At 39.2% G+C, this 12500-nt stretch overlaps 1 protein-coding gene across 2 annotated transcripts in view; it reads right to left on the reverse strand.

The window, feature by feature from the left end:
* The window catches only part of SRGAP3 (SLIT-ROBO Rho GTPase activating protein 3), a 2107662-nt gene that overhangs the window by 1474214 nt on the left and 620948 nt on the right, over positions 1 to 12500 (reverse strand). For both annotated transcript variants that reach the window (XM_044078646.1, XM_044078643.1), the window contains exon 2: positions 11242 to 11437. In XM_044078646.1, coding sequence (XP_043934581.1) covers positions 11242 to 11437 — 196 coding nt within the window. The remainder of the gene's footprint in view (positions 1 to 11241; positions 11438 to 12500) is intronic.

The raw sequence follows: 12500 nt of genomic DNA on the forward strand, positions 1-12500 counted from the left end.
CACCCATTCACAAAACCAATGAAGAACAAAATCCAAGGCAAAAAACAGGTGACAGGCACCAGCAGTAATTGTTAAAAACTCCTCTTTATTCCAACGAAAACACAAGCCAATTCGGACCAGAAACGAAAAGAACAAATAACTGTTGAGCGCGCTTTCCCTTTGTTAAATACAAAGCTTCCTCAGAACAACCCTGCTTAAAAAATACCATGCTTATATATACAATTTAATTGAATTCAGTGAAATAATTAACTCATTACTTTAATTAGTAATGAATGTTAAAAACACATTACTCCATTTGTTGGCAGTGTTACAAAATTGTTACCAATACTACCAATATTACATATCTAACATCTCATAGATGCAGACAGGTATTTTAAAACTATACAGGCTGTAAGTAGATTTAAATAAAACTAAAAACCTGCTACAATTACAAGTTTTTAACTTATTTATAATACATGTTTAAGACCTGAGACACTGTGGTTTGGACATTGAAAACCTAACTAAATGAATGAATGTAAAAAACGTAAATGCAACACCCGTATTGCTCATAAAACTGTGATGAACACTCTGAAAGAGTGTTAACCACCAAGAAATTAAAAATTGTTACATGGAAAAATCCACATACATGTGTTTAAAATAAAAATAAATATAAATAAAAATAAAAAAGTGTGTGACCAACAAGAAAGCTCATTCTAATAGTGTACAAGTTTAAAACTCCCTTTCTACAAAGGTTTTACCAAGTCCCTTCTACTCTGTTTAATGATCTTTTCTTTGCAGTTACTTATAATTTTGCTTGTCTTAATTTCAAGACACTATAAATACTAATGTTGTCATTAAGACCTGGGGGAATACTGGCGTCCATTTTTAGTTGCCAAAATAACTCCCTAAACTCCACTCTGGATTCCCAGTTGCCCCCCCCCCCTTGGATCTATCATTACTTGCTCTGTTACTGCAAATTTAATATTCATTTTACTACAAACCAAACAGTGTTTGTAGGAGGCACTGGATTCTTTACCTTTGCTGATTTCATACATGTGTTTGTAAATTCTTTTCCTTAAAGTGCGTGTAGATTTTCCTGTGTAAAAACTATTGCAACTTACGCATACACCAATGTACACAATTCCTTTTGTACCACAATTATAATGTCTTGGTGCTATCAGCTTACTGTTGGCATGACCCGCATTTATAAGTGCCCTTTTTAGAATTAATGTTGCCCGCCAATTGAATCTCTTTCTTCTCAAATATGTCCTTTAAATTCATCCCCCTTTTTCTAGTGAAGGATGGTTGAGTGGGAACATATTTTCCCATATCATTGTTTATTTTCAATAAAGGCCAATATTTCTTAATAATGTCTTCCACTATTTTAGATGTAGCATAAACTGTGTGTACAAAAGCTTGATTACAATTCTCCACGTTCTCACCCCCTGAATTCCTTACATTTTCTCTTAATCCTAATAGTGGAAAATATTTACTTTTTCTATCCTTCGTTACCTCATTCACTAAATTCTGTATCAAGGAATTGGGATACCCTATTTCCATAAAAAGGGAACTGATATAATTGACCTCCTGTACAAATACCGTGTCTTCACTAGTCATTCTAGATGCCCGTATCAGTTGCCCTTTAATAATACCTTTTTTCTGGTAAAAAGGATGTCCACTTTCAAAATGCAGATATATGTTCAAAAAAGTGGATTTTCTGTACAACTTTGAATGAAAACAATTTTTAGATAATCCTTGTATAAAGTCACATCCAAATAATTAATACTTAAGTCATCAAAAGTGCATGTAAATTTCAAAAAGTCTGTAAAAATGTTTAAATATTCAAAGAATTCTTGGAATAATTCCCTGAATCCTCTCCATAAAATACAAATTTCGTCCAGAAAACGAGTATAAAAGGAAATATGTTTCATCCAAATAGTGTTAAAAATAAACTTTCATTCCCAAAAATATAAAACACAGTTGGCATAAATGGAGGCACAAGCTGCACCCATAGACACACCCTTTTTTTGTTGAAAATGGTCGCCATTAAAATATAAAAAATTGTTCTTTAAAACTGTCTAAGTGAAATCTACAATTAAATTAATCATATTTCCATCTAGCCCTGAATCGGAACTTAAGATTTCATGAAACCATTCCAAGCCTGCAATATGTGGAATGCTAGGAAATAGCTCAACCACATCTATTGTGACGAAACATATTTCAACCTCATATTTGTCTAAGAGAATTCTTCTCAAAAAATCCCAAGAATCTTTGGTGATGTGTGCTACAGAGTTAATGAACTGCTTCAATTGTGCATCTATGAATTTAGCTAGTGGTTCAAGACAAGCAAAATTATAAGTAACTGCAAAGAAAAGATCATTAAACAGAGTAGAAGGGACTTGGTAAAACATTTGTAGAAAGGGAGTTTTAAACTTGTATACTATTAGAATGAGCTTTCTTGTTGGTCACACACTTTTTTATTTTTATTTTTATTTTTATTTATATTTATTTTTATTTTAAACACATGTACGTGGATTTTTCCATGTAACAATTTTTAATTTCTTGGTGGTTAACACTCTTTCAGAGTGTTTATCACAGTTTTATGAGCATTACGGGTGTTGCATTTACGTTTTTTACATTCATTCATTTGGTTAGGTTTTCAATGTCCAAACCACAGTGTCTCAGATCTTAAACATGTATTATAAATAAGTTCAAAACTTGTAATTGTAGAAAGTTTTTAGTTTTATTTAAATCTACTTACAACTTGTATAGTTTTTAAATATCTGTCTGCATCTACGAGATGTTAGATATGTAATATTGGTAGTATTGGTAACAATTTTGTAACACTGCCAACAAATGGAGTAATGTGTTTTTAACATTCATTACTAATTAAAGTAATGAGTTAATTATTTCACTGAATTCAATTAAATTGTATATATAAGCATGGTATTTTTTAAGCAGGGTTGTTCTGAGGAAGCTTTGTATTTAACAAAGGGAAAGCGCGCTCAACAGTTATTTGTTCTTTTCGTTTCTGGGCCGAATTGGCTTGTGTTTTCGTTGGAATAAAGAGGAGTTTTTAACAATTACTGCTGGTGCCTGTCACCCGTTTTTTTGCCTTGGATTTTGTTCTTCATTGGATAATTAGTTTTACCTTTGGGCTGTTTTCAAACCATAGGCCCCTTGCACACATTTAGAACCATGTTCCTTGATTCATCTTCCTTATTGTATTAAATTATATTATTTGAATAATACAGCACCACTTGTTAGAGTATGTTTTAAATTTGTAGTTTTGAGCATTGTTCCATGAAGCAATGAAACAAAAAGTACAGTTTTGTACCTACCATAAATGTAGATGTTCGAGGATCTCCATTGCTGCAGTCCTTACATATGGGTATTCCGCTGTCCACAATAGTACAAATGCGCATGACCGACGCCATAACCTCAGTCTTTCTTGCCTCAGATGTCAGAATGCAAAAAACACCACCCAAACCCCAATCCTAAAAAGAAAAAGGGGGGAAGGAGGGAGGGAAAATTGGACTGCAGCAATGGAGATCCTCGAACATCTACATTTATGGTAGGTACAAAACTGTACTATGTTCATTGCTGCAGTCCTTACATATGGGTAGAATCCCAGAGCAACGGAAAAAAGGGAGGCTGGCCAACTAAATAGCATTAGGAGCTGCTAACATGCCCTGTAAGATTGCAGTGGCAAACCCAGCCCTAGACTTAGAATAAAGAGGTAAATGATAATGCTTTGAAAAGGTATGTACAGAACTCCAAGTAGCTGCCTCTAGAATGTCTTTAGTAGCTACCCCTCTCAAAAAAGCAGTAGAGGTAGCCGTAGCCCTAGTAGAATGAGGCCTGATCCCAACTGGAACATCCTTTCCATGATGAGAGTAACAAAAAGCAATACAATGGCCAATCCACTTGGAAATAGTTTGTTTCGAGACAGCTTTCCCTCGTGAAGTCAAAGCAAACGAAACAAATAATTGTTGAGATCTTCTGAACTCTTTGGTTCTGCTCAAATAATACCTTAACTGCCTATGTACATCCAAAGAATGCAAAACTTTTTGCCCTTCATTTTGGGGTTTAGCATAAAAAGTAGGCAAATGTATAGATTGGTGCAATGCCACATTAGAAATCACTTTAGGCAGAAAAGTAGTAATGAAGGATTAGTAAGGGAAACTCTGTCCTTGTGAAAAATCAGAAAAGGTTCCACTGCCATGAGGGCCTGTAATTCAGATACCCTTCTAGCAGAAGTAACAGCCAATAAAAAGCAGTCTTCCAAGACAACAACTTCAATTTAGCTGTAGCTGCAGGTTCAAAAGGAGGCAGAGTCAGCTTTTCCAAAACAAAATTAAGATCCCAGGTAGGAGCTCTTCGCGGGGGTCTTATATATTTTGCCCCTCTAAGAAACTGTTTAACCAATGGATGTGAAAATAAAGGAGGGTCACAATCATAGTGAGCAGAAATAGCTGCAGCATGCACACAGAAGAGAAGGACAAACCCTTGTCCAATAAAATAGTCAAATATTGCAATGTACAACTCAAATTAGGCAATTTGACATCAAAGCCTTTAGCTGAACTCCAAAGAAAAATCTCTTCCATTTATCAGCATAAACTTTGCCTGGCTTCCAAAATAACATCAAAAACTGGTTGAGGGAGCTGAAGGCCCTCCTTCTCTAAAACAGAATCTGTCAGGTGTAGGGATTGCACCCTGACATTGAGAAAATGATTGTTTTCCTGAGACAATAAGTGAGGAATCTGTGGTAATGGCCAAGGTGTTCCATGAATTAGGCTCCTCAACAGAGGGTACCAATGCTGACGAGGCCAATCCGGTGCTATAAGGATCATGCAAGGTTTGTCCCTCCTGACTTTCAACAGCACCTTTGGAAGAAGAGGCAAAGGAGGAAAAGCATACACGTGAAGGTTGCTCCAACTGAAGGATAGTGCATCTATTTTCCAGGCTTTGGATGAAACAGCCTTGTGCAAAACAGTGGCAGTTGGAAAATTCAGAGAAGAGGAACAGATCTATGTCTGGAGTTCCCAAGCCATGGTCAACTGAAGAAATACCTGAGGTCCAATTTCCATTCGTGAGGATCCACAATCTGTCTGCTCAGAACATCTGCTAAAGTTTTTTTTGTGCTGGCAGAAAGCTGTCGAAGAGTGATGTGCAGATTCAAAGCAGTTTCCCATAACAGCATTGCTTGTCTGCAAAGAGGGTAAGAATGAGTTCCCCTTCTTGTTGATGTACCACATGACAGTTGTGTTGTCTGTTGAATCAACACTAGTCCTGGTTGAAGTAGGCTCTTGGATCCTTCCAAAGCAAATTGCACTGCCAGCATCTCTTTCATGTTGATATGCAAGTGAAGTAGCTCTGGGGCCAAAGGTCTTGAATCCATTTTCCTCTGAAATGAGCTCCCAGGCTGACTCCGGGCGTCTGTCGTCAATATCTGACTTGCCTCTGGTTGGGTCACAGAGAGCCTTGTTTAGGTGACATTCCTGAGCCCACCACAGAAATTCTTTCTGAATGCAAGGTAGAATCCGAATGACAGTGTCCAAATCGTGGCTGTGTTGAGTCCAAACGCTTTTGAGATACCATTGTAGCTTCCTCATATGCAGTTTGGCATTGGGAAGTACTAGAATGCAAGATGCCATGAACCCCAAGGCTTGAAGGACTGTCCTTGCAGTCAGCCTGGACATTACTGATAGCTGTTGGAAGTATAGGTGAAGATTTCTTTGTTTGTCAGAAATGCCATCTGAGCAGCTGTATTCAGCCTTACACCCAGAAAACACATCTCTTGTAAGGGTACTAGACTGGACTTTATTTCATTCACAGAATACCCTAGGCATCTTAAAACTGTCATTACATACTGCAGATGTTGAAGAAGTTCGTGCTTGCCTTGAGCCAGAATCAAACAGTCATCCAGATAAGGATAAATTTGAATTCCTGTTAGTCTGAGAAAAGCTATTACTGGAGCCAGGACTTTTGTGAATACCCTGGGCACAGTAGACAAGCCAAAGGGCAATGCAGAGAACTGATAATGCAAATTCCCATTCCGAAATCTCAGGAATTTTCTGCAACTGGGCCTGATAGGAATGTGAAGATAGGCCTCTTTGAGATCCAGAGTCACCATCCAGTGATCTTTGCCCAGCATAGGTAACAGCTGTTGCAGTGTTAACATCTTGAATTTTGGAATTTCCAGAAAGGTGTTTAGAATGGACAAATCCAGAATTGGTCTCCAAGTATTTCCTTTCTTTGGCACTAAGAAAAGACGGAATAAAACCCTGTGCCTCTTTCTGCAGAAGGTACTTCCTGTATTGCTCCCAACTGAAGCAGATAAGAAATTTGTGCCTGTGCTTCCAGTCTTTGCTGATGAGGCACATCCGCATACCTTTGAAAGGAGGAATGTGTGAAAATAAAATTTGTAGCCTCGATTTATTATGTCCAATACCCATTTGTCTTGGGTAACCAAATGCCAATTCCTTTTGAAAAGTCCCAGTTTTCCTCCTAGAGGAGCTGCCAGCAAGGCAGAGTCCGGCAGCTGAAGACACAGGTCATTGGGTCTGTCTCCGAAAGGACTGACCCCTGCCCTCCCCAGCAGAAGGGGTAGAAGAACTCAAAGACCTAGAAGTAACAGGGCCCTGAGAGGAAGCCCTACCTCTACCTCTACCTCGCCTCGACCTGCCCCTAGAGTGATAATCCGAAGAGGGGAAAAACCATCCCTTAGCAGGCCAATTCCTACTGAACTTAGGGGGCTGAACCTGTAAAAAGTCCTTAACTGTCTGCATAGACTTAGCTTTTTCCTCCATTTTTTTCAAAACTGATTCTACTGGAGGGCCAAAAAGAACATCAGATTGCAGAGGAGCATCCATAATTCGAGCCTTAACATGCTCTGACAAGGTCTGATCTTTAAGCCAGGCATGCCTGCGCACAACTGAACTAGTAGCAGCCACCCTGGAAGAAGCCTGTAAAGCATCAAAACCACACTGCAAAGAATGCTTACCAACTTGGTCTGAAGCATGCACGAAATCCTGAAGCTCCTTACATTCAATACCTTCAGCTAAAGCATCTATTTTACATTTCAATTGGCCCAGCAAATAATTTTGATACCTGAGCATATGAAACTGACAATTTAAAGCTCTCATAGCCAAAGTAGAAGAGGTATACAGTTTTACCCCACCTATCCAGGGCCCTAGCATCCTTGTCCAGAGGAACTGGATTCCTAACCACAGAAGCCCTAACACCTTTGGGGCCTTGAGTAATAGTTTCCGGATCAGCCCTAGGACTCTTATATAAGTACTTGTGAGCTTCCGAACCCTGTAGTATCTATCTGGTTTAACGGGGCGCAGGAGGCAGAGAATCTGGGTTAAGGGCAGCCTGAGAAAATACATGCTGGACAACATCCAGTACAGGGAATAGCCAAGGGCCTATGCTGAGGCAAAAACAAGAATTCTCTTAGCCTTTACGAGAATCAGAATAATCCTGGCCCTCCCATTTGAAATGTTCCCTCATGGAATGCAAAGTCTCAGAGAAAGAAAAATCTTCTGGAGGGACGAGAGGGAGTAGTGTCCTCAGCCTCCGAATCAGAATAGGGAGGGAATCGGAAGTTCTTCTACAGAGGAGTCTGACTCATTGGAAGACTGAACCAAACCCTCCAACTCTGTCTCTACCCTGGGCTCTTTCGAGGGGGCATAGAACCCCTAATTAAAGTAATCAAATCTTCAGCCATCTTTAACATGTGCTTCCTAGGAGCTGGACCCTGGGGACTAGCACCAGCAGGGGCAGACTTAGACTTAGAAAGGGCTTTGCTTTGAGAAGGAGGAGGCCTAACTACCCTATGAGGGAGGGAACCACTGACATCAGAGAAGCACCCTCAGCCTGGCCTAACACAGGAGAAGCCACTTCCTGTAGTAACAAAGGCTCCCCTTGAGACTCAGGTAAACTTTCAGAAGGAGCCGCTGAAGTAGTCAGTGGTTCTACAGAACCGGCGTCCGGAGTGGACGACTCATCCTGTTTGGACCGCAAAGACTTCTCTTTGCGTTTCTTAGAAGAACCAGGCGTCGGAGAATCCGACGGCATGTTGTAATTACAACGTTTACCAAACACCAGCCTAGCACAGTCCAACCGACGTTTAATAGTACGCTTGTTAAAAGTAGCACAAAAGCGACACCCAACAATGTCGTGCTCAGGCCCCAAACAAGGAATGCAGAGTGAATGGTAATCCCTATGAGGAATCTGTTTCCCACAAGAAATACAGTTATTAACTTTTTCTGACATCCGTCAATACTGAGGCAAGAAAAAGACAAAAGTGTCCCCAACGAGGTACTTAGCCCAACTTGGTTTCCGGTCTGAAACTCGAAAACCGACAATTCCAGAACGCCGAACGGCACTTGCAAATGCTGCTTCTGCTAAGGACCATGCGGCAAGAAAGACTGAGGTTATGGCGTCGGTCATGCGCATTTGTACTGGCACGTACTGACGTCAGTCTCGGGCGCCGATGACCGACGCCGGTTCTAGCCCTTTGGTATTCGGGCCGATTGTGGACAGCGGAATACCCATATGTAAGGACTGCAGCAATGGGAGACGAAGAACATCATATGAAACTATAATGACAAAACTGCTCATTATAGGACATTTCAACTATAAAAGACCACTTAAACTTCTGTCATTACAATCCACCAATAACAGTCAATATGCACAGAGTCTCTGCAGAAGTAAAAGTAATTTGAATAATTTGACATTAAAGAGATCTGTAACTAATGAAGAGGTTGCTGCTAGCAAACATTATATTTCAGTGTTTCATCTACAAATTCAGGGCCTGCTGCCCTTGAAGAAAAAAAAATGCCTATCTTACATAATAAAAAAAATAGTAAGCTGGTAATATTGCAATAGGGAACAGATGGCAAGTCAGCAACAGGTTTTAGGCATCTCACCCAAAGAAGGATATACTCAAGACTGCAGCACTCCCAACCCAAGTATAACACAGCATCAGCAATCCATCTACATGCTGCGGGAGTAGAACTCACAGCTTTCTGCATCAAAAGTAAGTATGCTAACAGTTGTGCTACTAACAATGCTTTTAAATTCTTTAGCACAAAAGTGATGACCATTTGCTAAACAAAACAGCTGCACATTGTAAACAGACTTGGCATGAGCAGCAGTAAACGTCTCCTCCCTTGAAGCTCACATTTCCTTGAAAATGCACTAAAGCTCGGTTTCTTGGAAATGCAGTGAACCTCTTACTTTTTAGCAGCTTGGTTGTTGCTGTAGAGGATTCAGGCTTGTCTCCTGTAACTAAGGTACAGGGTTTGAGTTGAGCCTGGTTAAATTAACTAACCTGTCACCTCCAAGTAGGATACTTTACAGAAAACACACACACACACACACACACACACACACGCACGCACGCACGCACGCACGCACGCACACACACACACACACACACACACACACACACACACACACACACTTTAGCTCTTACAGCACAACATTCAGTCATTCCAGTTTAAATGTGTGTGCACCCTTAAAGAAATGCAATGTATGCAGAGTACATTCTTAAAGAAGAAAGGTATGTTTGTGGGAGCCCCCCCCCCCCCAGATGGCCCTAGGCAACTACTTTGGTAGCCAGCTCTGCCTACCAGGGGACTGTGGTTATGTGTCAGGATTCTGTATATCAACAATGAATAAGACAATCTTAATGTAATACATAAAACTTTTGCCTTGCCTGGGGAGGTGTAATGATCATGGCAGGGAGAATTATACAGACATTGTTTTGCAGAGCTTTAAGTCTCTTGTAGATCACAGAAGATCCCACAAACACAAGTGAGAAGCTGCAATGTAGTACTGTCAGCAAGAGTATAGTCAGGATTTTTGGAACTGCACACCAACTTCCAGAATACAACTTTTCTTTGCCCATATGCACCTGTGCACCCCATCCCAGACGGCCTATCTTTCTAAAGAACATACCATTGCAAAACTGAAGAGAAAATTCTGAAATGACACCAGCCTGGCATTCTAGATAAAAAGATATTTAACAAATTCTGCCAGTCAACAGCATAAAGCATTAAATATACCTGGCCTTTTTTACATTAAATTCTAGCACATTTCATTGCACAAAATAACATCTATAAAAGTGTACACGGTGGCATCTATAGCGTATGCCTTGTTATATCACTAGTTGTCAGTGATGTAACTTTTGTAAAGGTATTTCTTGCCTTGTGTGTTAATAAGTTCAAGAGTCTAAGGTTAGTATCTAAAAGGCTCTTTTGTCTACTAATTACATATCTAAGATATGAGGAAAATTACCTTCTAATGGTGACTGATGTAATAGCGGAATTAAGACAAAGCAAACAGAATAACTTCAGCTTTCTTGACATTCAGTGTTAAATCTCACAAAATAATCCAAGCATGAACAACTCTAACAAGTTAAAACAAGCATGAACTGCTCTGAGACAATTTTCAAGTCTGGAGAGCTAATGGAGTTGGGGGATGAATTCAAAATCCAGATCCCTATAGCAATAGCATAAAATAATGCTGGAATGTTTTGAAGTGTTATTTTTGACAGTTTTCATGAAAACAGCAAACTTCAAGGATCCAAGGATGAGACCTTAATGGGATCCCTTGCAAATCCAGTGAAGACACATGGATGACAGAAAATAACACGTTAAATTCATGAAGGATGAAGGCTGTGAATAACAGATTTTCGTCATGTTGATAAATATTGCACCAGTTCCAATTCCACTAACACAGAGAGATAAAACTTGACTACAGCTCAAGGAATCAGGGTTTGGCAACAGCTCAGGCTACAATCAGTGCATTTTCTATCCTACAACTTGTGTACTTATTAGCCATCTTAAGAGGATAGCTGACTTGCTTCTTATCAGTCCTTCTTCTAAACACACTAGGAAAAACAAATAAGCCAATCTTCAAGGAGAAAAATACATGTTCTTCAAAAGCACATGCATTTCAAGCCAGCAACTTAAACCTCTGGAAATATTTTATGAGACATCGTAGATTTAACCAGTCTCACTCTCCAAATGTGAAAAAAGTATTTATCTTAAGTATAACAAGCAACATAATTCAGATTAAGATAGATAAAGACTCTACGGGATGAATGGGAACAATTAGGCAGAAAAGGTGAAGTCCTGTTTTCAGCACTGGCACTATTTTTTTCTTCACTTCTATATACTTTGTGGCAAGGAAAGCGTAGACACAGATTTAGAGGTATAGAAATGAACCAATTTATACAGAATGTCTTACTTAAATTGGTGATGCTCTCTTGAGCTGCGGATCTTGGCGGAGAATCTTTCTGCAAGTTTCTCAAGACTTCTGGAGTACTCAAGTTCAATCTCTGCTTTTCGGCGGAAGAATTCTTGTAAATCCTGTAGGAGCTGCAGGCGTGACTCAGACTGCTGTTCTAGGCATTTGAACTGCTCCATCAACTGAGCCCGGATTTCTAAAACAGACAAACAAAAAAAAAAAACCATTCAGATACTTGTGTCTGCCCAGATTACAGTCCAGCTCTAAATTCTTCATATTCACTACATTCGCTCTTTGTCCTTGTAGCCTTGATCCTGAGAAGGATGTGTTTGTCATTCAGTGAAACATAAACCAAAATCCTGACAGAGTGCTTAGATTATGTAAAAGACTGCATTAGAAGTTCATGTTGCACTGTTTTTAAAATATACATGAATCAGTTTTAAGTTATTTTACCTCAAAAAATATATTTCTGCTTTAAGCACTAAAAAGGAAGAATAGTCCTTCCTTCCAAAACAGTAACAAAATTCTGACTATCAAATATTTTTCATTCACAGGTGGTTGTTGAGTCTGCATTTGACAGCCTGAATAAACAAAATATCTACAAAACAACTTCTTAGATTAATTTTGGGTAATAGTTACTGAAGTCTGCAAACACAGTAGACAATATAGCACAAGAAATCAATCATTCTGTACCACTGCCATACATAATAATAAATTATATAAAATTACTGAACTAACTGGTTGTTTTATTATAATAATAAATTGTGTTAGTTTATAGCAAAAACAATTATTAAGTGAATACTTTATTGATTGTAGAGCCAGTAGTCTGCATTTGATTTTATGTATTTTTCAGTTCATTTTTATTTCAGCAAGTTGCACTTAATACCCTAACCCAGAGCCATGATCTTATGATATGCTCTCTGACAGCCAACACTGCCACACAAAAGGTACTCCAGCAGTTTTCTTCCTTGTCCCTTGGAACTCAAATATACAACAAGGTGCCTTACACAATTATTATAGGGTGATGTGTAGATACATTATTCGTTTTGGTGCCCATTGCCAGTGAGATATATCTCCACACAACACACACACGAACACACACACATATACACACACACACACACACACACACACACACACACACACACACACACACACACACACACACACACACACACACACACAGACACACACAGACACACACACACACACACACACACACACACACACACACACACACACACACAGCCTTTTGATGC

The sequence above is a fragment of the Protopterus annectens genome, chromosome 7.part1 (assembly GCF_019279795.1).
Source record: "Protopterus annectens isolate FY-2018-M chromosome 7.part1, PAN1.0, whole genome shotgun sequence".
NCBI classification, from domain to species: Eukaryota; Metazoa; Chordata; order Ceratodontiformes; family Protopteridae; genus Protopterus; species Protopterus annectens.